Source organism: Gasterosteus aculeatus, chromosome X (genome assembly GCF_964276395.1).
Source record: "Gasterosteus aculeatus chromosome X, fGasAcu3.hap1.1, whole genome shotgun sequence".
NCBI classification, from domain to species: domain Eukaryota; kingdom Metazoa; phylum Chordata; class Actinopteri; order Perciformes; family Gasterosteidae; genus Gasterosteus; species Gasterosteus aculeatus.
Window position 1 is genome coordinate 19106940 of NC_135698.1, and position 25587 is coordinate 19132526.

General features: G+C 47.8%; 1 protein-coding gene across 1 annotated transcript; it reads right to left on the bottom strand.

Moving 5' to 3' along the window:
- Nucleotides 1–5969: 5969 nt before the first annotated feature.
- On the bottom strand, nucleotides 5970–24492 carry tle3a (TLE family member 3, transcriptional corepressor a). Its single transcript, XM_040163321.2, has 21 exons — nucleotides 23994–24492; nucleotides 23247–23411; nucleotides 22607–22707; nucleotides 22336–22399; nucleotides 20973–21017; nucleotides 16868–16930; nucleotides 16530–16634; nucleotides 13020–13224; nucleotides 12621–12628; nucleotides 11082–11204; nucleotides 10919–10969; nucleotides 10674–10826; nucleotides 10073–10205; nucleotides 9799–9974; nucleotides 9313–9386; nucleotides 8990–9239; nucleotides 8302–8549; nucleotides 8029–8176; nucleotides 7776–7926; nucleotides 7563–7639; nucleotides 5970–7238 (listed from the first exon to the last, which is right to left on the bottom strand). Exons 2-21 carry the CDS (start codon nucleotides 23268–23270, stop codon nucleotides 7131–7133), a joined length of 2307 nt encoding a protein of 768 aa, XP_040019255.1. The 5' UTR covers nucleotides 23271–23411; nucleotides 23994–24492; the 3' UTR covers nucleotides 5970–7130.
- Between the last annotated feature and the right edge of the window lie 1095 nt (nucleotides 24493–25587).

The following is a 25587-nucleotide window of genomic DNA, read 5'->3' on the forward strand; positions in this document are numbered from 1 at the left end:
TTATTTGTTTCTATTGACGAGACCCGTTAATTTCACCGACGTCTCATTAGGCCTAAACCACCAATTAATTTCTTTTGTTCTCATTAAATGGCTAATTCTAAACATGAACCGAACTAACAATGAGCGCCGCTCTCGCCACGCAGCCACCGGAGCGTGAAGCCGGCAGGTAGAAGGGGAAATTGAAGAGCAGTAGGGAGCATGACGTGGAGGCTGGGTGTGTGTGTGCGGGGGGGGGGGGGGGGGGGGCAATAGCAGGGAAGAGCGAGCGCGTGAGGGAGAGCCCTGACAAAAGCCTTCAGTTAATTTGAAGACGCATTTAACACAAGGCGCGGATGGCAACTCATTAAGTGCTCGCAGGTCGGGGGGTCGGGGGGGGGGTTTTGCTTCCAGAGGATCAAGTGGCCCTCCGGAGTAAAGGTTGCAATCATCTGTTGGTGGCAGCAGCAGACACTCATATCTGAATAAAAGCAAAAATAAAATACGACAGCAGAATAAATCAAAATACAAATGGGAACAAAAGAAAAAAAAGTGTGGACTGGGAATTTCGGTGGTCATTTCTCTATTGGAAGTGTGATCATAAATGCTATCCTGTGCCTGCACTCCATTATGGCAGTGCGAGCTGTCATTATGGCCAAGGATACACGGAAGCCTCATAATATCCAGAGAACGGTAGTTTGTTAGACAGCACTGTACAATTTGCTGCAGCCTTGAAGGATCCTTGAGCCTCTCTTGACAATTTGCCGAGGGAATTGCCGGAGCGTTGCCTTTTGTCTGCTGGAGACACGGGGGCAATTATCCAGCCTCCTGTAATGTTTCCCTGACTTTAATCTCCTGGCTGAGAGCGTAAAGCAGAATGGGTAAGGTTTCAGAGCGCCTCTGGGTTCTATTAACACACAACTGCTGTTTCTGTTCAGGCCAGACAGCCAAGAGAGGACTGCCATCTGACAGACAGGCCTCCCCTGGGCCTTTAGGGAGAAAACATGATTATGTCATAATATATTTTCGAATAGACATCCATTTGAAAGATTGCCCCTCTGTCTTTTCAATCTAACAGGGCTCTGCTTTTGTCAGGCGCAGTGGGAGCACTGGGAATGACAAATGCTTCAATGAACCAAACAGGAACAGAAATAAAGTGTTTACCAGGAGAGAAAAAAAATGTAGTCTCCAGAGACTGAAAACAGGGGCAAGAAATCTAGTTTCAGTAACAGTTCCAATAAATGAATCTCATTAGTCTGGTGACAACATTTTCCTTGGTTTACCTAAAAGTAAATACCCTGCAGAGCGGTCTTCATCCTAAAATCATGTTCATGGTTTTACCCATGAAGATGAAAACAGTCAATTCCAGCTTAATCTTAGAGCTGCAAACAACAACTCTACGGTCAATATATCGATTAATGTTTTACATATTGACAGAAAATATCTGCTTGTTAAATCAAATCACAGGGCTTTTCTGTCATTTTATAGCAACCTGATTACTTAAATACTGTTAGCTGAACGAAACATTTTAATAGATGTTTCCGCTGTGGGAAACACTTGTTCAAACGATGTACCTACAAAAAAAAAAAAAAGGCAAATTAATGAACATGGCTGAAAGTTATCTAATAGTTGTCAAGATAGAATCTTTTTTTCCCAACAAATGGCTTTTATCCTGTGGCCCTGTAGGTTTATCACGGTGAGGCACAGAATACCACTTGAGCTTCAAGTAGTATTTGAACAGGGCGGAGCTCTCTCAGCGTAGAGATCATGCAGCCACTTCACCGCTCATATGTGTGAGAGCTTTCCAAAAAGCCACGAGACGCGGGTGGACAATCCTGTGATCAACGTACAGGCCTTTAGAGTGCACGCTGCTCTCTGCACCTCTGCACCGACGACTGCGCTGCGCCGCCGCGATGCCGAGATGAGAGCATTTTTCTGCACGCAGAGCAGAGTCAAAGGTCAATAACGGAGTGACCTTTCCCCCACACTATTCAAGCCACTGTGTTGATAGAAGGATACAAAGGTGGACTCAAAAATTCAGCAACTTCTGTGAAATACTAATAAGGATACGGGCCCTTTAATCGACATGCGAACGATTGGTTCTTCGATGAAAATATTTCAAAGTAGTCTACCAGTACATGCATAACTTGTTTGCTTATTGTCATGATTATCAGGCAACAGATAATGAGGGCACATTATTTTAACTTGTAAAACATCAGAAAATAGATTGCGGGGAGTTTGTTTTTCCGTAAAAAACACAAGAAATGTTAAACCACATTTTCTTTTAAAATGTCTCTGGTCTAAACTTTCCAAGAAGCTCAGATGAATTAATCTCATTGACAAAGTGAGACAAATATAAATGCTCCCAGTAGCTGTAGAAGGTCAAAATAATCTGTCATGATGGTTTTACTCTGGAGACACTCTTAACTTTCTTCCATGTCCCTCCTCGGTAACGTTGCCCCCCCTCAGCTCCCTCGACTCCCCCGACTCCCCCGACTCCCATCCTTTTCTCTTTTTCAACCACCTCCAGCCTCCGTCAGCGCAGTCAGCATCATTCGCTCCACCTGGGCCGCCTTGCCGACTATGGGAGTTGTAGTTCTCCTGCGACCACTGGGAGTGAATGTACCTCCCATTGAGGACCAGACCTGTCAGGACATCACAATGTGCAACAACACAACAAGGCTAAATTCATCAACTCAAGTCCTTGATTCAGGACTTGTGGTTAGAACACAGCATTGGCCCGAGCCTCGGTCAACACAATCACAAGAATTATTGAACACTAGCTGAGAACTATATCAACTGCAAACATACAAGCATTTCATGTGAAGTAGACAATCCCCCTTTTTTAATTCGGAATGTGGACCTAGCTGTTAATCAGATTTATGAAATTAAATTACAAATCGTACAAGTAAACACAGGAAGAAGACTAGGCCAAAGGGAAATCCAGCTCCCACCACTTTAGCTCAATACCACTATTTCCTCTGTAATTAGTCATGTTGCTATACACCTCCAGCTGTGCCTGACTCAAAGGATGTGTGTAGAAATATAATTACCGTGTTAGCATAATGCACATAATAAATAAGTGCTTGAGTAGTTGTCTTGATCTCCACATCAAAGAGCATGTTGGTTCCTTTTCAGGGCATCAGTATCTTACAAATCTAATTATTCTGGGTATTGAATTACTGAGACTTAATGGACATTTGGAATAAATAAAAAGGAATGTCTTGAAAGTCCTCCCAGTGGAAAACAATCATTGCAAAAAGGGGTAGTAATCAGAAGACGATGAAATAACCCATTGTGTTGGTCATCTAGTCCTTAGGAGGAATTCAGTTTTTCCATCTCGCTGGAACCTCCAGCTGGGGAGACGCAAACCTGCAAAGTACAGACAGTCCCTTGACCTCACCATCTAAAATGTCATCCAGTCCATTACTGGGCCCATGTCCTCTGACTAATCTGTGAGGCTCCATGTGGTGAAGTGCAACATCATGTTCTCATGTAGAAAGTCCTCTGAACATCAGCAGCCTGAACACAGCGGCGGCAGCAAGAGCAGCACCAATCCTGCCTAATCCAAATGAATCCGGGTCTCACAGGTTTGTTCATCCGGGTTGGAGGGTGATGACTGCCCTGCTCCGCTGGGGTGCTTATCGGCTGTCAGTGGTCGCTGGCTGTCCAGGCCTTGTGTTATCAGGGCTCAGCCTGCTTAGGGATTGGAGGGCCCGTGGAAAGTAAACACAGAACCTGTCCTTTGCTTATCTGTCCCTAGAGAGAGAGAGAGAGAGATGCACAGAGAGAGAAGCTTGTTTCCATGGTAACCTCCTCCTTTAACCCCCGCCCCCACCCCTCCTCTCTAGAGGAGAACCCCGGTGGTCTTTGTGTAATGCGATTCCAATAGAATGCACTGTGGATTAGAACTGCACAGCCTTCGGGCCCTCGGAAGGGCAACAGTGAAGACATTATTACCCAGATCAAATGCTGTAATCACTAGGCACTAGGGGCTTTGACATCCATTGCAGATAAAACCTAGGACTGGCAATACTCAGGTGATTACGGGATTATTATTCTGCATTTCAGCACGGTGCCAGTGCCTCGCTGTTAGAAAAGAAAGGAACAAAAAGCTGACTCTCTGTGATTGATGGGGAGGGCAGAAAACAGAAAGCCAGCCAAAAGAACCAGCCAGAACTCTGGGTGTCTGTAATCAATGCCCGGACAAGTATTCACAGTGCTCTGCATGTGCAGGCCCACATATTCACCTACCAGATCCCCCCTGATTGTCTCTGTATGGTCTACAAGTCTCGGCTCTAACAATCCAAGGAGAAGTAAAGAAGTTGACTATGTCCTTATGTTCGAGGGCGGCCACTCCAGTTCCGTAGTCTGCGGCGTAACCCTCCTCTAAACAGAATAAGGCAGCATGGGCTTTCACATGAGAACCTGCTGAAAGCCCTCCATTGAGAGGTAGATCAGCAGAAGGCGAGACAATGACCCCTCCAGTGTCCAGCAATAGCCACTCCGACGTACAACCTTTCATCTGCACATTTTCCACTGTTTGATTAAGTGAGGAACACAATTCTACTTGAGCAAGGAACTTAGGCTACAACTGCACACAGGAAGTACACACTCCAGAAACGTACAAAAAGAAAGGCTATAGCTTTTAACAAATGAGCCCGTGAGAGCGCAGCACGGCGGTTGGCTCCATCCTGAAAGCATCCGGCCCGGCTTTTATAGTCTAACAACAACATCTCTGAAGAGGCAGCCACATGAAGGGCTCACAGCTTCACGCGGAGTCCTAGAAGAGCCTCGCTCTGGAGTGGGAGGGCCGGGGCCATTCACCTCACCCGGTCCAAAAAAAAAAAAAAACCCTCAAGTGCCAAAAGACCACTCGAGAGAACGTAAGAGCAGTGTTTGGGTCATATCCCTGAAGTGCCCCTGCAGAAAAGCTCCGCCTCATTGTATCACTCGGAGACGGCCCTGCGATTTTAAGCGGCGTCACCACACATAGATAGAACTCTGAGAAAGATACAGTACACTGCGACTCGGAATACTGCAAGTCAATACTTTTTGAGCCTGCAGCCTCTCAGCCAGCGCCTACGGTCTTCCTCTCGCGTCTTCGGCTCTCTCGAGACAGTTGTCACGTCCTATCTGGACGCATTTCCAGCAACTTACTGACAGACTTGCATTTACTGTCAAGGAAAGCCTGCGTGTGTGAGTCTGTAGTCGCATTAGATGCCAACTAGAGCAAGGCAGAGCCCTCAGTAGACACACTCTATAGGCAATGCACATTTTGAGGACACATCTCTGGTGTGCAGTCAATCCAGGAGACATTCAGCATGTCAGTTCATTTCCCTGAAGTTCCTCCCTTGAGTTCCTGGCGCAGTCAATCGCTTGGTTAAACGTCCCGTCCCGCTGCAGCAAATATGGATCAATAACCGCCTTACTTAAAGGAATAGTTTGTCACTTTGTAAGATGAGCTTCATCGTCAGAGACTACTTCCGAGCCTCATGTGTGGTTAACATAAAGCACCAGCCAGTTAGCTTAGCATTAAGAGGAGGACGGGTGGAAAAAGCAAGCGTTGCTTCGTCCAAAGTCTGTCAACAGACACCTTTATAGCTCCCTAACTACCAATTAACACATTGGTTTATTCAATACATTTGATGTAAAACCGCATGGTTTTATCACACGCTAAGTGGTGGAAAACTGGCCAGGCTGTTCCTTAAGTTCAAGTTAACTACCAAGCCGTAAAGTTGCAGGACGTTACCTCGGCCCAGCTGATTTTCGGTTTCCTGTATTGTAGCGTGTCCTAAGTTCCTAAATGTATGTATTTACATTGAATTAACGTGCGCTAAGGGAGCAGTGCTAATCTAATTGAACTTTTGGCAAGAGAGCCAATTAGCTTGTTTCCCCGTTAAAAAGAAGAAAGAAAAAAAAGATTCCTTTAAGAAAGAAAGTGTGAATAAACAACGCACCAGCACTACAGAAATACAGCCAAGAGAATTGTGTTTATATATAAAAACAATTTATTGAGTTATCAACAACTGTCAACTGTACAATCCTTAGGGACAATGACACGCGTATGCTATACAGTCGGTGTGCTTACGCAGAGACCATTCCTGTCTATGAGAAGCTGAACATTATGAAATACTGAAGAAAGCAAACAGAGCATCACATGTGGTAATGGCTTTGACTGCCACCGTCATGAGTAAGCATGTAGGTCCTGTCACACAGGGAGTCACACGAGAGAGGCAATAATTAACTCTTAGACTGATGATTCAACTTTGCTGAGTGGATAAATTAAGATACATACACTCAAGTCAACAGACTGAACTCGAGTCACAGCTGCTTCTTGTTGTCCATTGAATGTCACTGAAAGCAGACAGTGTTCAGTGACAGGTCTTCATTATCGAGTTGAATTTCGTCACTGGAAACCACGATTTTCTTCTTTTCGAGTTGTAAAAAAAAAGAAAAAGGGTCTTTGCAGAATCTGCCACTGTTAGGATCCATGAGACAAACGTCTGTATTTCAGCAAATAGCCGAGAAAAATGCCGATGTCAAAAAAATCCAAATTAGATTTCCAAAAAGGTCATTCTGGACACAGAACATGGAAAAAAAAGCAGAGGAGGAAAAAAAACTGAAATAGAATATCCTCTTACAAAGTCCTAATCTAATTTCCATCCCTAGAGGGGACAGAAAACCACGGAGAGCACAAGAAAGAACCATCACAAGCGTAACTGGACACCAAAATATAAATCTATAAAAGGCCTTTTATTACTCCATTATGTACACTTTTCACAGGACCTCCAAGGAGAAGGTCCAGAGCGAAGCGCTGCTTCTAGTTGTGTCACTGAACTTAATCTCCACATTAAAAAAAAAGAAAAAAAAGAAATATCCAACAAACAATAAAAGAGCGAGACATTATTTTCTTCGGAGTGCCTTGGGGAACTGCACCGGCTGTACAAGTCTTTGTTGTATGAATGAGAAGGTCGCAGCGTCCACGGGCCACAACGCGCCAACGTCCGCTTCAGTCTGGCACTGCCAAACTTCCTGCCCATCCACCCCGGGGCTGCAGGCAACATCCATGCGGTCTGTTTGAGGGAAGGTAGATGGAGGAGGGGGTCTAGTGTTCCTGAGCACCAGCGTGCTCCGAGCCAACGCAGCCTGTTCTAGTAGATGACTTCATATACAGTGGCCTTCTTGTCACCAGAGCCTGTCACAATATACTTGTCGTCTGTAGAGATGTCACAGCTCAGGACAGATGAGGATTCCTTGGACTGAAGAAGAAAGAAAGAAAGAAAGAAAGAAAGGGGAAAAAACAACAAAAAAAAAAAACGTTAGTTTGGGAGGCGGTTAACATTTTAATCTACATTTGAGGTTAAGTGAAGAAGATTAGCTTACTACGAGGCAAGATTAGATAGTAATGACATCGAGATCTGGCCTGACGGCCCTCAAAAAGACTTCTTTGTCAGGTCAATAATTCAGTTCAGTTTTCACTGATGCTTGTGTCCTGTCGGGCAGCGGTCGCTTTGCCCTTCCTCTAAAAGACAACTGTGTATACTTTTGGACTGGCTGCAGACAGAGTGTATTGATCTGCATACCTGGAATATGCTGGCGCCATAAGGAGTCCTCCAAGCATTCAAAAGATTGTCCTTCCCAGTGCTTACGAACCATTTACCTGCAAAGGAAACAGCAGACTAAGACGTGGTACACAAATAGCCGCAAATGAAGAGTCCCCTGGGAACTTTCTGAACGGACATATGCAGTTTAGTACGGTCAGCATTATCCCGCCCTCATTTAATGTGTGTTCGTACCACAGTAGGCGAACTTGAGGGAGAGCACACAGCTCTCGTGCAGGTGTAGCTGATACTTGTCAGGCTTCGAGTGGTGGAGCACCTCCACATTGCTGCTCTCCATGCCCACAGCCAGCCACTCTCCAGTTGGACAGTAGCCCAAGGAGAAGATCTGCAAAGGGGACAGAACGGTAGTTACTCACAGTTCTGTGCGTCTGTGGAGATGTGTGTGTGTGTGCGTGTTATCCATCTCTTCTATGTTACAAGGTTGTACCTGCGAGGTGAAGTCATGCTGCTGCAGCTGCCGACCCTCCCTCAGATCCCAGGAGCGCACAGTGTTATCAAGACCGCCCGTCCAAAGCTTAGTGCCATCATGCGATATGTCAATACAGCTGGCACCATCCGTGTGACCCTGAAACTGCCTGCAATCAAAGTCAGAAAGCGCGCAAACAGTTATTGACGTCCCCAATTTTTAAATTGCTCACACCGCAGCGCTCATGTTCCGGGGCCAAAGCCCACACAATGCTAATAAGTGCTTTTGTCCGACCTAACGAGAGTCTGGTTGTGCAGGTCCCAAACGGCGATGTTTCCATCGCTGCAGCAGGAGAAGCAGACTTTGGCGTCAGGGCTGATGGCCAAGGCGTAGCACGCCGGGGCCGAGGAGGTCAGCTCCGCCTTGATGCGCGGCGTCTGGGAGGCCAGATCCCAGATGGTCAACGTGCTGGCTTCGCCTCCAACGATCAATGTGCGGCCATCAGGCAGCAGCTTACAGGAGCGGATGTAGTTATCCCTGTTCTGTTGCACAGAGGACAAAGCAAATCGATACGTGTTCAGGTCAGTGGAGCTAGAAAGAGATTTAGGAACAACTCCGTGGGAAAGGGTGAGGAAAATCCTCCTGTCATAACAAACAAACCTAAGGACCTTCCTCGTTGTATTCCGCCTGGTTACATTTGCACGTATATATTGTGGTAATGTACATAACGCATTTGAAAATGTTTTGTTTTCAGGATGATGCTGAAAGCGCTTTCTTCCATTTTGCAAAAACAGCTGCCACGTCTCTACCAATGTATTTGCAGTAAACTGTGCGCGCTGTGATCCTCGTGTATGATAAACTATTCTTCCATTGTGAATGGAATGAGGTCGCGCCGATAATTTGCTACCTTGCAAAACAAATACACCGACAGAACAAAAGAACGGGGTCATTAAGCACAACGTGACCCGGCGGCCGTGCTCACCAGACAGTCGAGTTGGGACACGGGACTCTTGCTACCAGGTTGGCTGATGTCCCAGATTTTGACACAGCCTTTGCCACCAGTGTAGACGTGACGTGTCGGGTTGCTAATGGTAACGGCGCAAACCACCTCGCCGTGGCTCAGCGTGTTGATCTGGCGGGCGTGGCGTGGGATGCCCGGGCCGATCAGGGCATCCGGCGGGAAGGGCACGGGCTGCATCTGACCGTCTGCACTGACGTGGAAGGAATAAGCCCTAGTGGGATAAAGACGCGTTAGTGGTTTGTATCACGGTTCTTTTGAAAAATGACATTTGTTGAGACACTTACGGTTTCCCCCCCGAAATTGATGTGAGGCTGGCTGGAAGGCCTGGAGCTCGCATGTGGGTGTGTGGATCAAAGCCCTGCAAAGCAACAAGATGGAAACTCCTTGAATAACATAGTTACGGACCAGTGAGTTTAATCAACATGGGAGTATTTCCAAAAAGGGATACATAGCCATTTGGGAAAATGTACTGTTTTGCTCTCTGGTCTAAACTAGAAGATCATATTCGTCAGTTGTATATGATGCTACAGCCCGCAGCGTATTAGTGTGGCTTAGCATAGAGAATGGAAACAGGAAAACAAGCTAGCCTAGCCCCATGCAAAAGTCCTTGTGGGCGTGCATGAGAAAACGCTGACCTACTCATAGATAAACAGCGTCGCAGAGTCAACTCTGGGCAAGAGGCTGCGTGTCAAACTACTATTTTGTGTAACGTGCAACGCTTTAAGGTTACTCTGACTACTGCAGCGTAAGGAGGCAGGAAAGCGTGTTACCATGGGCGAGCGTCCATAGGCTGCAGCTGCTGCAGCGCTCATCTGAGGGGAGATGTGCAGGCCAGCGTACACACCAGGACTGGTTAGGCCTCCATTCATCTCATGATGGCCCATCATGGCAAAGGGGGTAGGGTAGGAGCCAGCGATGGACAGGGGGGTACGCAAAGCTGGTGCTGCTGCAGACAGAGACAGCATTGGTAACATCACAGTACATTAGGATGTTAGAAAAGAAAATAATAGCAGTTGCTTGTGAGAAAGAAAGAGGGATACCAACCTAGAGCCTCCATGCCTGGTGGTTTGCCCAGGATGGGTCTAAGCCCAGGGGTGGAGCTGGTGCCAGGGGTGGGGGCATCGTTGCGGGGGGTGGGGGTGTTGGACTTGAGAACAGGCGTGGAGGATTTGTCGTTCTGTCAAGGGAAGGAGAGAGCAAGCACATTCACAATCCCGCATGTCAAGCACTGTGCAGATTGACAATTTGAGAGCAAACTGAACTTAATCCAATCTAATTCTGACAACCCTCATAGTCCTGCAGAGCCATAAACTGCTATTTATTCTAAAACCTATTATGGTCACAATGGAGATGCGGCCGTTTTTATCCCTTTACTGCTTTGGCTTTAATCTTTTAGTGAGCCAAAGGGGGAAAAAATCCTGGAGGAGTTAAATACATTGAGCTATTAACAGAGAAGACCTGACTGATCCTGATGCGGGACAATATTATCCCTGACGTTTAGTCATGCACTTAAAGCACCGACAGCCATTCTTAATCCACTGCGGAAAACGGCCTAGATTATTTTGCACACATCCCTTTGCTCTCTCCGCTATTCTCATTTAAACCCTTTCTGTCCTAGTTTGTTCGTAACCCTCTCGTGTCTTACATGACTGAGCTCCTTGGCCTTGGATGACGGTGTGCTCCCAGAGGACGCCACTGACGCGGGGCTGTTGGGTGTGTCCTTTTTTTGAGGGCGGGGCTTATCAATGCCATTTTCGGGAGGTGAGTGGGTGGGGCTTGCTCTCGGAGTGGCGGGGTCCTGGAGAAACACGGCAATACTTCGAGTCATGCAGCAGCTGCGTCTGGGTACGTGTCGATATGCCATTCACTGTTGCACGCTGTTCTGCTCACCTCATTAGACACGTCCACCACCAGGTCATCGCTTTTCTCTCCGTCACTGTCCTGTAAAAGATACGCTTTCGAGGTGAGCCGAGCTGACGGAAGGACATGGTGGCGCATGTCAAACTTCCTGGTTTGGTCTTTGTTAAGGAAGCGGATTCCCTTAAGAACTCACATATCTGCTCAGACTGTCCTTCTCCTCCACTTTGCGTTTCTTCGAGTCCAGACTGTAGTCGGAGGAGCTGCGGTGCTTCTCACTGGCCGTGCGTAAGCTTTCGGACGGGGATACCGAGTTATTCTGCGAAGAGAAAGACCAAACATACTTTATTAGCATTTCGCCGCCCGTTACGAAAGAGAGCGGCGTGTCATTCCGTCGCTCACTGTGCCGACCCCGAACATGCATGCACACAACGAGGGATGCTGCAGACTCTTAAAATGCAGCTGTGGGCCAGCTCCAAGCAGTACCCTGACACCGGCCAAGCCCAATCTCACACACACACAAGCCTGTCCCTGGCCAGGCAAGAGAATGGGCCGTTATCTGAACTGAAAGGAGTAGGTCTTGTCTTCTGGGCTGGGCTCCCTCCTCCTCATAACTGGACAACAAACAGCCTCACAGGGACATGAGCAGTGTGTTAGGGCTGAACAGAGGGCCTTTTCTCCGGAGTCAGTCAGGCTAAGCGTGTGAGAGAGAGAGAGAGGGAGAGAGTAGATGTATGTTGGGGGGCATTGATTTGCGCAGCGCGCTCGGGCAGCATGTCAGCTCAGGCTTTGAGCTCCGATAAAGAAAGAGAATCTATATCCCGCCAGTGGGCACGGCAGCGTGGGACTGACTGGTGCTTCTCCATGGATGCTGCCCGCCCACACAAGCCGGGACAGCTCATTCCGAGCGCCAACAGAATGGGAGGCCCGAGGAAGGCGTCCAGCAGCTTTGACGGGAGTTAGCCGTCTGCCCGGAAACTGCCAAGTTCTCCCCATTCCCTGAGGTCCCTTCTTCGAGGTGAACATCGGCCGATGGACTAGCAGCCCGGGCAAAGGGCCGATGTCTGCATAATGGCTGACCTTTAAAGAGATGCTTAGCGTGACTCATTAACTAAAGTCACCACTCTGCTATCAGATGACCTGGGACAAGAGCACAGAAACAAAACAGGCCTGCTAATCGGCCCTGGAGTTCTATTTCTTCAGACGTGACTGCACCCATTCAGCGGGGCCGGCCTACAGAAAGACAATCTCACATGCACATCACAGGCCATCAGAGATTGCAGCCATTCCAATAAAACGCTTTAGCGGGTCCACCAGACGGGGCGGATAAAAAAAACAAAACAGTGCCGTTTGTTTTCAGGAATATTCATCAAATGCCAAGAAAGAGAGCGAGCTGGTAAACAAGGGAGACCGTAGAAGGGATCAAATAAATCCCTTAAGAAGGGGAAGTCCAAGTCTTTCTTTAATTGTGATGAAATTACAAGGCTTCTAATCTCTCCAGCATGATACCAGTCATTTCCCTTCTGGCTTAAATACGCAGGACTTATATTCCAAGCCTCATTTCCAATTAATCATTTTATTGAAAGCAGATTACAACAGTGCATAAAATCAGCGGTAAGCAGCGCTGCTGGCAGGAATTTGTACTTGACATTCGCAGTGCAGATGAAAGTGTGATGAATAATAAAAACCCGACGAGCCCGGATACCAAAAAGTAGTTGCGGGTTTAGACACTCACCGTGTTCTCTGTATCGCAGACATCACAATGGCGACAGAGGTGAAACCAAGTGGAGCAAAGAGAAATACACGTCAGTTAGCATTTCATAATAGATGCTTCTGGCAGAAAGTGTGAGAATCAGCTGCAGGGCACACGGCCTCTCTTATCAACGTGTGTTGGAGCTGCAGTCATGAGCTGGGAATGTACCAGCTCATTACCCAGACAGAATGTGAACCGACACCATGTGCTCCTCACCTGAGGGCCGTGCCATTCTGCTCTCGAATGTGAAAAGCGTTAAAAATGGCGTTTTCCCTGTTTAACATCTATGCAATAATTCTAAAATATATATATACACACAGTCTAATCCTGCAGCTGATCCCACAATTGGACGGAAAGATCTGCCTGAGGTCAACGCCTCACCTCTGTGTTCGAGATCATGGTGGTTCTTCTCATCCTTCACTGGGAGGTGGGCCTGGCTGCCGAGGGCACCCAGCGCCAGCAGACCTGACCCGGAGCCCGCCACCGGCGGGATGCCGGGCGGCTGGAGGCCTGAAGGGTGCGGCGGCAGCTGGACGGGAGGCCCGTGAGCGGCATGGGAGAGGTGCTGTGCCTGAAGCTGTTGCTGCTGCAAGTGGACAAGGAGAAAAACAACGAGTGGGTCGGAGGGGGGGAAAGCAAGCAGAAACCACATACTAAACACCAGGCTCATCACTTAAACCCTGGATGATATTAGCGCATTCACACAGCTATTAATGTCAGGAACCGACAGCAATCCCCCTTTGTGCTATTTCCGTTCCGGGGCCGGGGTGGCGTAAGCCCTAGATCTCCGCCGAGGAGAGTAGAAGTTACAAACGATCAACTGCTCAACACGTTGAAGGCACGAGTCGCAGGGCTGGAGACACTCAATCGCACGGCGTTAGCAGCGCACGATGAGGTGAGAAGAAAAAGAAAAGTGTAATGTACATTAAGTTTGATTTGATCAAAGCTTAACGCAGAGGCATCATTTCACTCCAAGTATAACAGGGCACTTTAAACTGCAGCGCCACTATGCCATCAGTGAGTTAAGAAATCCTCTTAAGGAACACAAAGCTGTGTGGGAATGCGTCAGCCTGTGGGTTAAACAACTACCTGCTTTTAAACACTTCAAAAACACAACCAGCGTCTATTTACTCCTTTCATGTTCATGTTCCTGGGTTAACGGAACATGAATCATTTGCACACACGTACTTTGAGAGACTGGGGAACACTAAGTGCCACAAGCTGGCACTCCCTCCCTGTGTGTGTGTGTGTGTGTGTGTGTGTGTGCCCCTGGAAGGCTGCTGTGGGAGCCGGGACCAGGGGGTCCCATGCCGGCTCTCAGTCAACCCGCCAATATACACCATCAATATTTGAAAGGCACAGGGAAATGGATGGGAGTTAAAAGGCACTCAGCATGGAAGTAAGCAGTTTAAAGCAAGGTTAAATAATACTTAGCTGAGACACCAATAAAAACATCAGCAATTTATTACCGGTCTACGAGCCGGCTGAATAATTCAGCTGCTGTTACAGCGCGCACCTCCTCTCTTCCACAAGATGGACTTCAATCGGTGACCATTTATGGCCATTTCAGGTATATTAGGCACTTAGCGGGTACTGGGGAGTTGCTGCAACACAATGTGATGGACTTGCGCATTGCATTGATAAAAATACATTAACTTAGTAGGTAACTTGCACTCAACGTACCTTTAAAAACTTTAAAAAGATATTTAGTCTTAGGCCACCTTTTAAAACATCTCCTTAAAAATCATATCTGGGGCGTCTTTTTAATTGGTTCTCCATTATCTACCCTGAAGGTAGAGAAGACGAGATTGAAAAATGTGTGAGGTTTTTAACTTGCAACCTTGGCCTTTGCGTCAGTGGGCAGATGTCATTCCAATTACAAAATGTGTGTGTGTGTGTGTGTGTGAGAGGCAGGAAGAAGGACAGACAGAGAGAGAGGGCGGGGGGGGGATATATTGTTTCCATGAGGGAAATTAAGGAGCCAGTTCATTGGCAGCGGAGAGCATCCTTGCTCATTGTGTTTAATGAGGCACTGATGGGTAATATGCGTGGTTGATCAGCAAGAGCCCTCATTAGAGGGCCATAAATGAAGACAATAATACATAAAGAAAAGAGTCTGGCCTATTTCCTCTAATTTAATATTCTAAGATAAAGACCCATGCCCCTTTTCTTTCAGAATGAGGAGAGCTACAGGAGAAAAAACACACACACAAGCAGGCAAAATTGAGCAGATGTATTATACGGGTCTCTAGCGTATTATCTACACCAACTATAGTGAAACGCCTAGCACAGAAAAAGTGCCGTGCAGCATGCAAAAAGCCCTTCAAGCCCAGATGTGTGCACACACACCAAGTAAATTACCAACAGCATGGCACATACAGACATGTGTGGATGCCACTGACCATGAGAGCCGGGTAGGCAGCCTGCTGCTGCTGAAAAGAAGGACAAAAAACAGTCAGCGCCACAGCTGCTCTAGAAGGCCTCTCTCCATCATTATACACGGCAAGGAATAGTATTACAGACAAAATACATTTGGCTTTTAAAACAAAGTCATCGTGTGGGTTCTTGCAGGTGGCCAATTGGAAACAGGGGAGCTTATCTGAATTACTTCAATATTTGGTGTGTTTTCTAATCAAACAGAAGCCGCCACCAGTCAGGTTCATCTCAACGCCAGGGACTGCCCTAGTTGCATCCTATTAATGGCCCAGAGTACCATCAATAAAGTATGCAGCTGGCTCCTGGATGCTGCCTGTCTGCCTGGCACACTATTTCCCCCCACCTTGCTTTACAATATGCATGAGGATTTTTGGAATGCCTACAGAGCTTCTCCTCGATGAATAACTAATGGGAAGGTATTCGTAAAACATACAGTAGCTACATTTCCACCCCCCTCTGACATGAGCAACGTCCATGACTTGTGCGAATACCGGACTTTTTCACACAACCGGCCGCATACCAGGTACGGCCGCATACTAAAACGATTGACGGGCTCACCCAATAGATTCAGAAAATATAGACCGGATGTATTATTATTGCAAAAGAACCATGACGAGCAACAAGTTCAAAGAACTATTCCAGCAATCACATGCACAGTTAGTAGTTTGGGTGAAACTTTGATAAAAGCACCGGCTGCGGTCCAACCGATTAAAAGAAGCAGCGCTCCATCACCTCATGACACCTAGTCAGACAAATCCTACCGAGCACCAGAATTCCAATGTGTTCCTCCGGTCATCAAGTGGCACTTTTGGTCCCAGCCTCTTATGCGAAGGCCTCGGCAAGATTCAACCGTTAGTAATAAGACCCCGGCTACCCTGAACTTTGCATCGAGGGCGATCACCAATCACTTCTGGGAGTACAGCCGATCAATGAGGAGCAGATGGTGTTTTGAAGCGGTGATGGACACCATACATTGCAGCTCGGCGCGGCGGTGTGCAAACAGGAGCCGCTGTGACGGCTGACACGCAGCGCTGGCTGCCTTCTGCTCACCCTTAGCCTTTTAATTCCCACAGCTACCCGGGTCAGCAGTGAAGGATGAGGCTCCTCGTTAAAACCTTAGCCAATTAAAGCAATACAGGCTGCGAAGGGGATCTTGAGAGCTCTCAAGCTTGCATTTATCAAACACACAACAAGGCAGCGAAGGCGCCGCTCGAGACCAACGCTCGAGAAACAGACCGGCTCTTGAGAGCCAAGCTTGTTGTGTGTAGTTCGAATGTGCCGGTGAAGATTACAAAAAGCTCAATAGGACTAAACTACATGTGAACCCATTTGATTCAGCACTAATTCAAGCAGGCGGCACATCACACAGTTCCGGCTACTTTCGGCGTGCAAAGATGGAATTTACAGTGAGTGATCATGAAATGTAGAGTTGAAATAAAAAGGGGGTATACACACGGTGAGAGGCAGATTGGGAAGTCCACGTACCCCGATGATAGCATTCAGCTCAGTCATAGTCACCTGCTTAGCCCGCTCCACTGCCTGAGCAACCTGCTGCTGGTGCTGTGGGAAGACATTCGCAAAACCCATCACACTAATCTGGGAATTTCACACTTCATGTAAAATACTGCTGCTGTCATTTTAACGTTGAGGGCGAACGCCTCACAAAAATTGCTGAACCTGAACCTTTGTTTTTTTTAAGCAGGAACCTTCCGAAACCAGGTGAGAATATTAAAGATATGATTCATTTTAGTCCTAAAACTGTGAACTGTTGGGGCGCGACATTCAAAACTCACCTCTTGTGACAGGAAAGGCATAATTTGAGCTAAAATTGCGTTGAGCCGCTTGGCAATCTCCGTCTGAAATACAAAAGAGGAGCAGAAATGACGGTTACGGCGCAGACAGTGACTTCACATAACCCCGCCTTTAATGTTTACACCGATTAAGTCAATTACCGCGGCAATCACAACGGCTTGACTCAACATCCTCTAAACAGCGTGATATTGACATTTGAAATATTTAAAACATTAGGAGAGCCCAAGGGGATGGAGCACAGCTGTGCTGAGAGTGCACTCCATGCTAAACGGATACGAGCAGACGGAGTGCTGCTGTGTTGAGGGGATCCTCTCCCGCTCTGCCCTCCTTCCCCTCATCCCAAACTCTGCCGTCCTGCAGTTAACCTCAACAGTCGAACCAAGCGGCCGCACCCCAGGAAGTGACGCCCACAGAGCGCGCTGCCCTGTTTACCGACACGTGACACTTCAAGGAGGGTCATAACTGTAGTTTGAGCAAAGATCACAAACCATAATGACCCAGAGGGCAACGCACCTCACGTCTGTGATCAATAGACCATTAGAGGGCAACTAGCAGCCTGCAAAGAATAGGAGCGCGGTGGGCTGGAGGCCTGGGACATTTCTCACTGCAATCAGCTGGCCGGTGCACCGCCCTCCCACCCTACCATCCATCCATCCACTCTTCGGCTTGTCTACCGACTGCCATGGCAACGGCTGCAGCCCTATCTTCCTGGGATCATTATGCAAATGGAACCTCTGCTTGACCGTAACAGGCTTTAAAATCATATTATGTGCTTGGAAGGCAGGTCATTAAATTGAATTTTCAGCCTGTCGATCACACGGACGCGGCAAATAAAAAGAGCAATGGGAGGAGGTGTTGGGAGTGGGTGCACCCCCCCCCACCCTCTGTAAAAATACTGCACAGACGGCTTGTTCTGCCTCCTCTTTCTTTTCTTCGTCGTCTTCTTCTTCTTCTTCTTCCAGGGACAGAAGATGAAACTGTCCGGTTCAAGCGCTGCGCTGGGAGCAGAAAAATAACAGTGCCAAAGCTACACCATCTATGGAATTTATGAGCTGGAGTTCAACCCAAGGCCACTGCGGAACACAAACACATCGCAGGGATTTTCTCCGATTTTTCATTTGGAGCAGCACACACACACACACACACACACACACACAAACACACACAATGTACTTTGCAGACCGCCAGCTTATTTATTACACATGGCAAAAATGCCAGGCAGTTTTGGCAGCCGGGCGTATTACTTCTGAGCAGAGCCAGAGAGATTGGAGAGCAATGTCCAACAGAACGAGACCTGCTGACCCAAGCCGCTACACGGATGGCCACTTAGCCGGGCAAGCCAGCAGCACAAACAACCTGAAGATGAAATATCAGATGAGACAAAGTAAAGCCTGGGATCAGAAGCAATAATGTGAAACAAGTACACGGCAGCAGGTGCTACAGAAAGTACAACAATTCATGAGGCCACGCAGATTATAACTTCATTACTTTGTGCAGACAAAACAGACAACACATGTGGCGTACAGCCAATGAAGCAATGGAGGGTTAAGTAAAGGTTTCATCTGCATTAGCATTAATGCAATGTTGTAAGGGCTCAAGAACGCCCTCCGAAATGGTTGGAAAGCTACACAGCTTGTATAATCCAGGTTTGTCGAGATAAGCCATGTCAATAGCAGTCGAACATTTGACAGGATTTGTGAAAAGGCCTTGAGCGCACAGTCCATTCCTCCGTGGCTTAGTGTCATGGTGACAGCTGGCTGAGGAGGTCAGGAGGTGGCTGATCCACTGTGCGCCCCAAACAACTGGCAGACTTTCACAGCTCAACGTGCAAATAAATGGAAACGGCACCAACTTAGCTCGCCACCGCTGCCAGAATAGATACAGTGCAGCGTACGAAGGGCTGCTTTTTGTTTTTTGTTCTGCTCGGCAGATAAAAAAAAAAAGGGGCTGTTGTCACTTTAAGTAGATGACAGCCGGGCCCTCGAGAGGCCAGCTTTGCGCTGCTGCTACACAATTACAGGTACTCGGACCTGTGTAGCACCACTTTAAGTGCACTCTCAGGCTGGCTTGTCAATGGTGTGCAGAAAGGTATTCGCCTGTTGCTATCAGCGGTGGGGAAATGGACTCGAGACACTGATGAGTATTAAATACAGAGAAAAAAAAACTATTGTTGGCTCTGGTCACATGATCCATCTCTAAACAATACTTGACTAGTCAGATTCAGACCATCAGCTCATCTAAATAAGAAAATAAGTTGTTTCCACTAAATCGGGATGTTATTGTGAGGCCAATGACCCAAATACATTACTAATTGGAATTTGAAGTTATTTGTAGTAAGTAAGTAATCGAGCAGGGCCCACAGCAGGCCTGAATGGATGCATGAGATTAGTATAATAAACCTTGTCGGCTGCGGCACTCGGCCGGGTCTTGGCTAAAGGACGGCCGTGACCACAAAACAACAAACATATTCTAAGAAAAATAACATTAAATCATAACTTCTTCATCAAGCCAGATCTCAAAACACTATTACGTTCCGTTTATAGGAGTGGGCCTGACACCCAAGAGTTCAGACCATGTCAAGTCCCACATGACAGATTGGGGATATGGGAGCATGGGAGCATTTAAGGCTTGGACAGCCACAGTTTTTCCCCCACCACTTCTCCCTGGATGCCTCTTTTGTATGAACACTGCAGACAGTCAGCTGGCGGGCCGAGTTTGTTTTGGCCCCGGCTATGGCAGATAGCTCGCTACTACTAGCAAACGATTCCTGCAGCCATGTGTCTCGCGTCTGTTTTAAGACTGCAGGTAAAAGCCAAATCGGATCGGGCCTCACCGACACCCAGAGGTCCAAACCCCCAAGCAGCCCTGGGAAACCAGCGGCAGATGATGGTGATTCCCGGCTAACAACGCGCGGCGGGAAATTAGCCGTTTGCGTCTACACACTGTCATAGCTGATAGAGGGGGATCAGAAAACACCGCCACATCAGTCCACCCGAGCCGTGCCAGTGTGTGTGTGTGTGTGTGTGTGTGTGTGCGTGTGTGTGTGTGTGTGTGTTCTGAAATCTAAATGATGTCCCTGCACGGTAATGAAAAAGGCACAGTTAGAGGAATGGATTTCCTCACAATGGAATGAATCTCCTGGCAGGAAAATAAAATGCCTATGTGCATCCAATAATCCATCCCAACCCTGCCTGTAAACCACTCCCCATCCCCCCCCCCCCCGGCTGAGCTGTAAACTAGGGAGCTGCATGGACGGGGGCCACACTGTTTGCTCACAAACACGCCGTTCAGCAGGTTAGGGCCCCGATGAATTATTCAAGCGCTTCCATCAGCTCTGTAGAGGTTCCTGATAAAAGTCAGGCGCTAAAATGGATCAGTCGATTAACCTGTTTACACAGAGCTGGGCTGCTGCTGCCCCCCGGCTCGTCTCAGGCCCCCCCATCCCCCTCCTTCTCCTCTGGTCGGCGATAAGTGCCTGACAGAAGCTATCAGAGCGGCCCGAGCCCTGACAGACATGTGGCAGTGTGACACACGGCTCAAGACACTGATGGATCACCACAGCACACCAATCCGCCATGCCTCCAACGCCATTAACCAGGCTACGCTGTCGCAGGGGGGGGAGGCCTCGCCGGCTGAAGAGCAGCGTACGCAGGAAATCTCCGGATTAGTCATTTATTCAATCTTTATCTCTGCAGGCATCAGTATGACTGATCAGGGGAGCAATACATGGTGGGATCTTTTGATAAGATATGTGATTAGAGGACTTTTGACCCTCTCTCGTAATTACTGTTCATCTTGAAAAGAAATACGGAGCCATCCAGCTATCCTCGCTCTTAAATCATCCAGTCAGAGGCTGAGCCCGCCAAAGTCTACCTTTAATCTTATCGAAAGGCTGCGACAAATCCAGGCTTAACAACACAGCAATTATCCGGCTGCACTGCCTCATGCGTATGCAACACGTCCTTCCGTTTACAGCCCATGACCAACGGGAAGATCAGCTCACGGCCCTCCGAGCGCTCCAGCCTCCGCCTGAAAATTGTGGAAAACCACGGAGCGGAAAAAAGATGAGGAAGATGAGGTACGTACCTGTTTGTGCATCTCTATGTTCAGCCCGTAGGACATCTCATAATACTGAAACGAAAGCAAACATTTCATTGTGGTTAATGACGGCGCGCTCACGGTCAGGTTGCAGCAGCATTTAACGCATGTTTGGGATAACTTTGAGATTCTTAATGAAGTGGCTTTTGTTTAAAAATGACAGTGTGACGCCGCGGCTACAAAGAAATCGCAAAACTAATTTCATCGTCAAAAAAAGGTATCGGAGGAAAAAGGGAGTTATTTGAGCAGCTATTTGAGCAGCTAACAGTAAAAGCCAATAAATCAATATATTGTTGTTCGTAGGGAAGGCACAGTGAAGGTCGGGTTAGAGTTATCGATCAGCAAACACACCGATCCCCGGGACTTGGCGTAAACACGAATGCTCAACACTTGATATTTTGAAGCCAGGTCAGTCTGTCTGGGTGAAATGTAATCCGCGAAAGCCCACAAGTGGCAGCCGGGGCAGAAATGGCTTTCCAGTCAGCGTCTATTTGATGAGGCCAATGCATTATTCAGTCCATTAGCTTCTTCGAAAATTACTCTCAAACAAGAGAGAGCCGTTCTGAGATCAGAGCCCCGCAGCCGTGGAGTAACCCGACACCCAGTGCCGGCTTGAGGGATACTTCCCGACATGTTTACCTAACCTCCCCCCCTGTCAGGGCGACATGTTGTTTTCCTGTGAAAAGAATGTTTAACTTAAGCCTGCATGTGTTGGTTTACGTCACCCCCCCGGTGTGTTTGCCTGGGACAACAGAACAACCTCCCCGGATTGCGTCACGTCTGAGCTGGGCTCCTGCGTCATGAGCACACGTTTCAATGAAGGCTAATGATCCAGGTCCCACACAGAAGCCCGGGTCCAACTGCTGCAGAAAGAAATGGCAGCAAGGTTCCCGCGTCCTCCATTTTGTCTTTGCCGCACAAACCGCCGCGGCCCTCGGCATCAGCTCACGGCTAATTTGTGAGCGTGCATATGTCGGGCCGCGGCGTCTCCTAGGAGAATAATCAGATCAGCACACACACACACACACACACACACACACACACACACACACACACACACACACACACAGAGGGCAGCGCCGCAGTCGACCCCCGGCGATCGGGGTCGCACAATAAGGGAGGCTCTCCCCCCACCTGCCTGTCAGGAAGAGCGCCTCCGTAACAACCAGCTACAGCGAACCCCCCCCCCCCCCCCCCCCCGGGGCCTTTCACAGGCCCGTACCTGACATTCAACCCGCCCCAACCACCACACAGGTGATCACAATAGCCCGCCTCGCTCCGCCCCAACTAGATCCTCAACAAGCCTCGCCATTTGGGAGCGTAATTGCTCCCCGTTGTAACATAATCTTACCATGACATAGTGGCGCTGCATCTCCGTCTTCTCATTGGCCAGTTTGTCGTACTCCACCTTAAGACTAAAATAGAAGAGAGGGTGTCAATTTTCCGCATCTCTAGAACTTCAATAACTCACTCACACTTAACCCCTTGACGTCAGAGAATTTGAGAAAAAAAAAACTGCAGATTTTTATTCCTTCAACAAGTAAATAATGATCTTTAACCTTAATTATTGAATGGAGAGAAAATGCGTGTCGCACTTTGAGGAGATAAGCCGCCAGCATTACCTGTGATACTGTGCTTGCAGGAACTGAAATTCATCTTTAATCCTGTCACAAGACTCGGCTACAGTGAATTTGAAGCCAGGCTGACCGGGCTGATGTGGAGCCTGAAAAGAAAGGTTGTATTGAAGAAGAAGAAAAAAAGGAATCACCTCAGTCCTGGCACATAAGAAAGTAGTACATTTCATTTTGCCAAAAAAAGTGAGAAGACTAGTTTCCCCATTAGACTACTTTGATAATCACCTCTGCAGTAAGTAAGACATTATCACCACACCAGAAAGGTGGTCTACTTCACACCTCCAGAAGCTAATAACACAACATGAATAGGCTTTCACACCGAGAAGGAAATCTAATCTGAAAATGGATTCAAACCACCACCTGTCCCCGTACTCAGCGGTGTCATATCATATGTTGGTGTATGGCTGAGTAAATATCTCCAGGCATGCGAACCATCTGCATCCATTTACCACTAAGTGCATGTTCTGGTGTAGCATGAATGCATTGTGATATAACCATATAGATTTTATGAGTTGCATTGGAGGTGTGTGTGGGGGGGGGGGGGGGGCAAGTCAGGAAACATGTCAACATCAGAGTTGTCAGACAGATATGGAAGCTGCAGTAAGTGCACAGAGGAAGAGCTGCTTACCGGATGTCGGCCCTGTGGATACATCTTGAAATGTATCCTTTGTTTATCTCTCCAGCGTGCGCGTCCTTTGGCAAAACGGTTGAAATGTGCTCACAGCCACACCGGTCTCAGCAGGCACCGGGGGGGGGGGGGCGTGGGAGGGAGGGGGGGACTGGGAAATTAACTCTGTTGAAAAATGAAGCGGTTTAATCTTTAGACGAACAAAAAAACAACAACAACAACAAAAAGAAAATGAAAAAGCCAACAACAGAATCCAGAGCACGTTGGTCGCTAATAAGTAGTCAGAACACCGAACTCGTTCCGGTTGGAAGCAGTTGGAGCCGCGTCTCAAAAGCGCCGCTGCGCTTTCTCGGTGACCTTATCCGGGCAGTGGTCAAGCGATATACTACACAAATATAAATGGCTTTACAATTTAAAAGTACTAAAACACACAACATAGACTAAAGAAACGCGCTCACGTCGTTCGTCTTTCTTTTCTTTTCTTTTTTTTTTCTTTTCTTTTTTACAAACGCTCGCGTTTGGTTCGTTTGTCTCGGACTCTTAATCCGGACTGATGGTCGTCAAACGGCACGAAACCCCGCGCTAGGACGCCTCCGGTCCGGCTTCCACCGATTTTCACTCCGCCGACACTCGGTGAGGACGGTGCGCTGTTGAGCGTTCACACGCCCCGGGATAAAAAATTAAAAAAAAACCTATAATACTAATAAACTGGAATAAAGAAATCAAGCGCTCTGCTTTAATACATACCTGTGCGTGCGTCTTAACAGTCACTCCGACTTTTGTTCCAGAATCAAAAGAAGAAAAAAACAAAGTAGGCTATAATTCATGCGCTTAATCCCTTTTAATGTAAGCGTGGTGGACGCGGATCTCGACAAGCATCCTCTCTCTCTCTCTATCGCGCGCGCGCTCTCTCTCTCTCTCTGACCGGGGGAGCAGTTGGGAGAAAATGTGGTGCGGTCGAGGCTCGATTAAACTACTTTATTCTCCACCGCGAACCTCAGAGGGATGCGCTCCTTTCGTGGCTGGTTAATCCCAAAATGAAGAAGAAAATAATTCCAAAAACCTGCCTCCCGACTCGAATACGTTGGCGATTCTTTAAAAGCGTAACATGGTTCTCTCCGCAATCTCGCATTTCCCCCAGTTGTCCAGTTTACCCCGGTTGCCACACACAGGCAGCAGTGCTGAACTGCCGTGAAAGCGTCTATCTGTCCAATCGGATTACTCGGAAGGAGTAAAAACCACATCTGCCTATCGGAGAGCGACGGCCCCCACGTGGGGTTCAGCGATACATGACATCATCCCGCGGATCCACAAGGCATCATCCCTCCGTCCCACCGTGTACAACAACAGCAGGCAGTGATGTGCCGACGATGATATCCATATTTGACAGAGACAACACAAATTCCACATCCGCAAATCATTAGGGGGTTATATTTTTGTTGATGCATTGGGGGGGGGGGGGGGGGGGGGGCGCGCCACCGCTACGGGGAGGAAGCTGCCGTTCTTGAATTGATATCAACATACAACATACAAGGAAAAGGAGGGGGAAATGGGAGCTTGTTTTTAATACATAGGTATAAAATGAGAAGCAATGCTACTGTGAAACACCGAAAGTAATGTCCCAAATCAGAAACACACACACACACATACATACATACACACACCGGGAATGACACAATAATGACCAATCGATCTACGATATCCACCCAAATAAAGCCATGGGGCCGACTCGACATTTTAGTTTAAAATATCTCGTGATTCTTGCATAACCACATCCGCACGCCAACCTATCAGCATTTGTGTAATGGTTACACTGCGGGGAAGAGAATAAATGATTGTCTTTGTCTGATACGAACATCAGCCATGTCTGAACGGAGCCTCTGCGCCTCGTTCTGAAGGTTCACTTCGGCCCCACGTGGGACTCCTCTGCGGCTTTAAGGCCCCTCGTCCAATGGCAGCGCGGCGCACTTACTCGCTGGCTTCCCATTGGTCCAGAGGCCTCCAGCCTGTCATTCTGCGAGCAGCGTTGTCAATCAATACCACGCGGGGTCAAGCGCTGACAAATGCCTGTGCTCCTCGGTCCTCTGCCTGTGAATAGAGCCTGGAATGGCTGCTTAATTAGCTTCGAATGGCTTTTCTCTCCAGTTCAAACAATCTGTTACCACCACGTGGTAATGAGAGCCTACATTAAACAAAGGAAAAAAGGAAGCATGCAAACAGTTGTAACATTACAACCTGTAGTTTTCCTTTACGTACGTGAAGGCTTCTTGTTTACCTTTATCGAAAAGGCCAAATGAACCTGTTCTAACACTAAACCTGAGTGTGATATTAATGTCGTGCT

Bases quoted from the DNA above. Each gene is read 5' to 3' on its own strand.
- tle3a (XM_040163321.2), bottom strand. From the start codon at position 23,270: ATGTATCCACAGGGCCGACATCCG. The intron at 10,970-11,081 runs GTGAGTTCTTAA...TATCTTTTACAG, and splicing joins AGGACAGTCTGAGCAGATAT to GACAGTGACGGAGAGAAAAG. The intron at 9,975-10,072 runs GTTGGTATCCCT...CTCTGTCTGCAG, and splicing joins ACCAGGCATGGAGGCTCTAG to CAGCACCAGCTTTGCGTACC.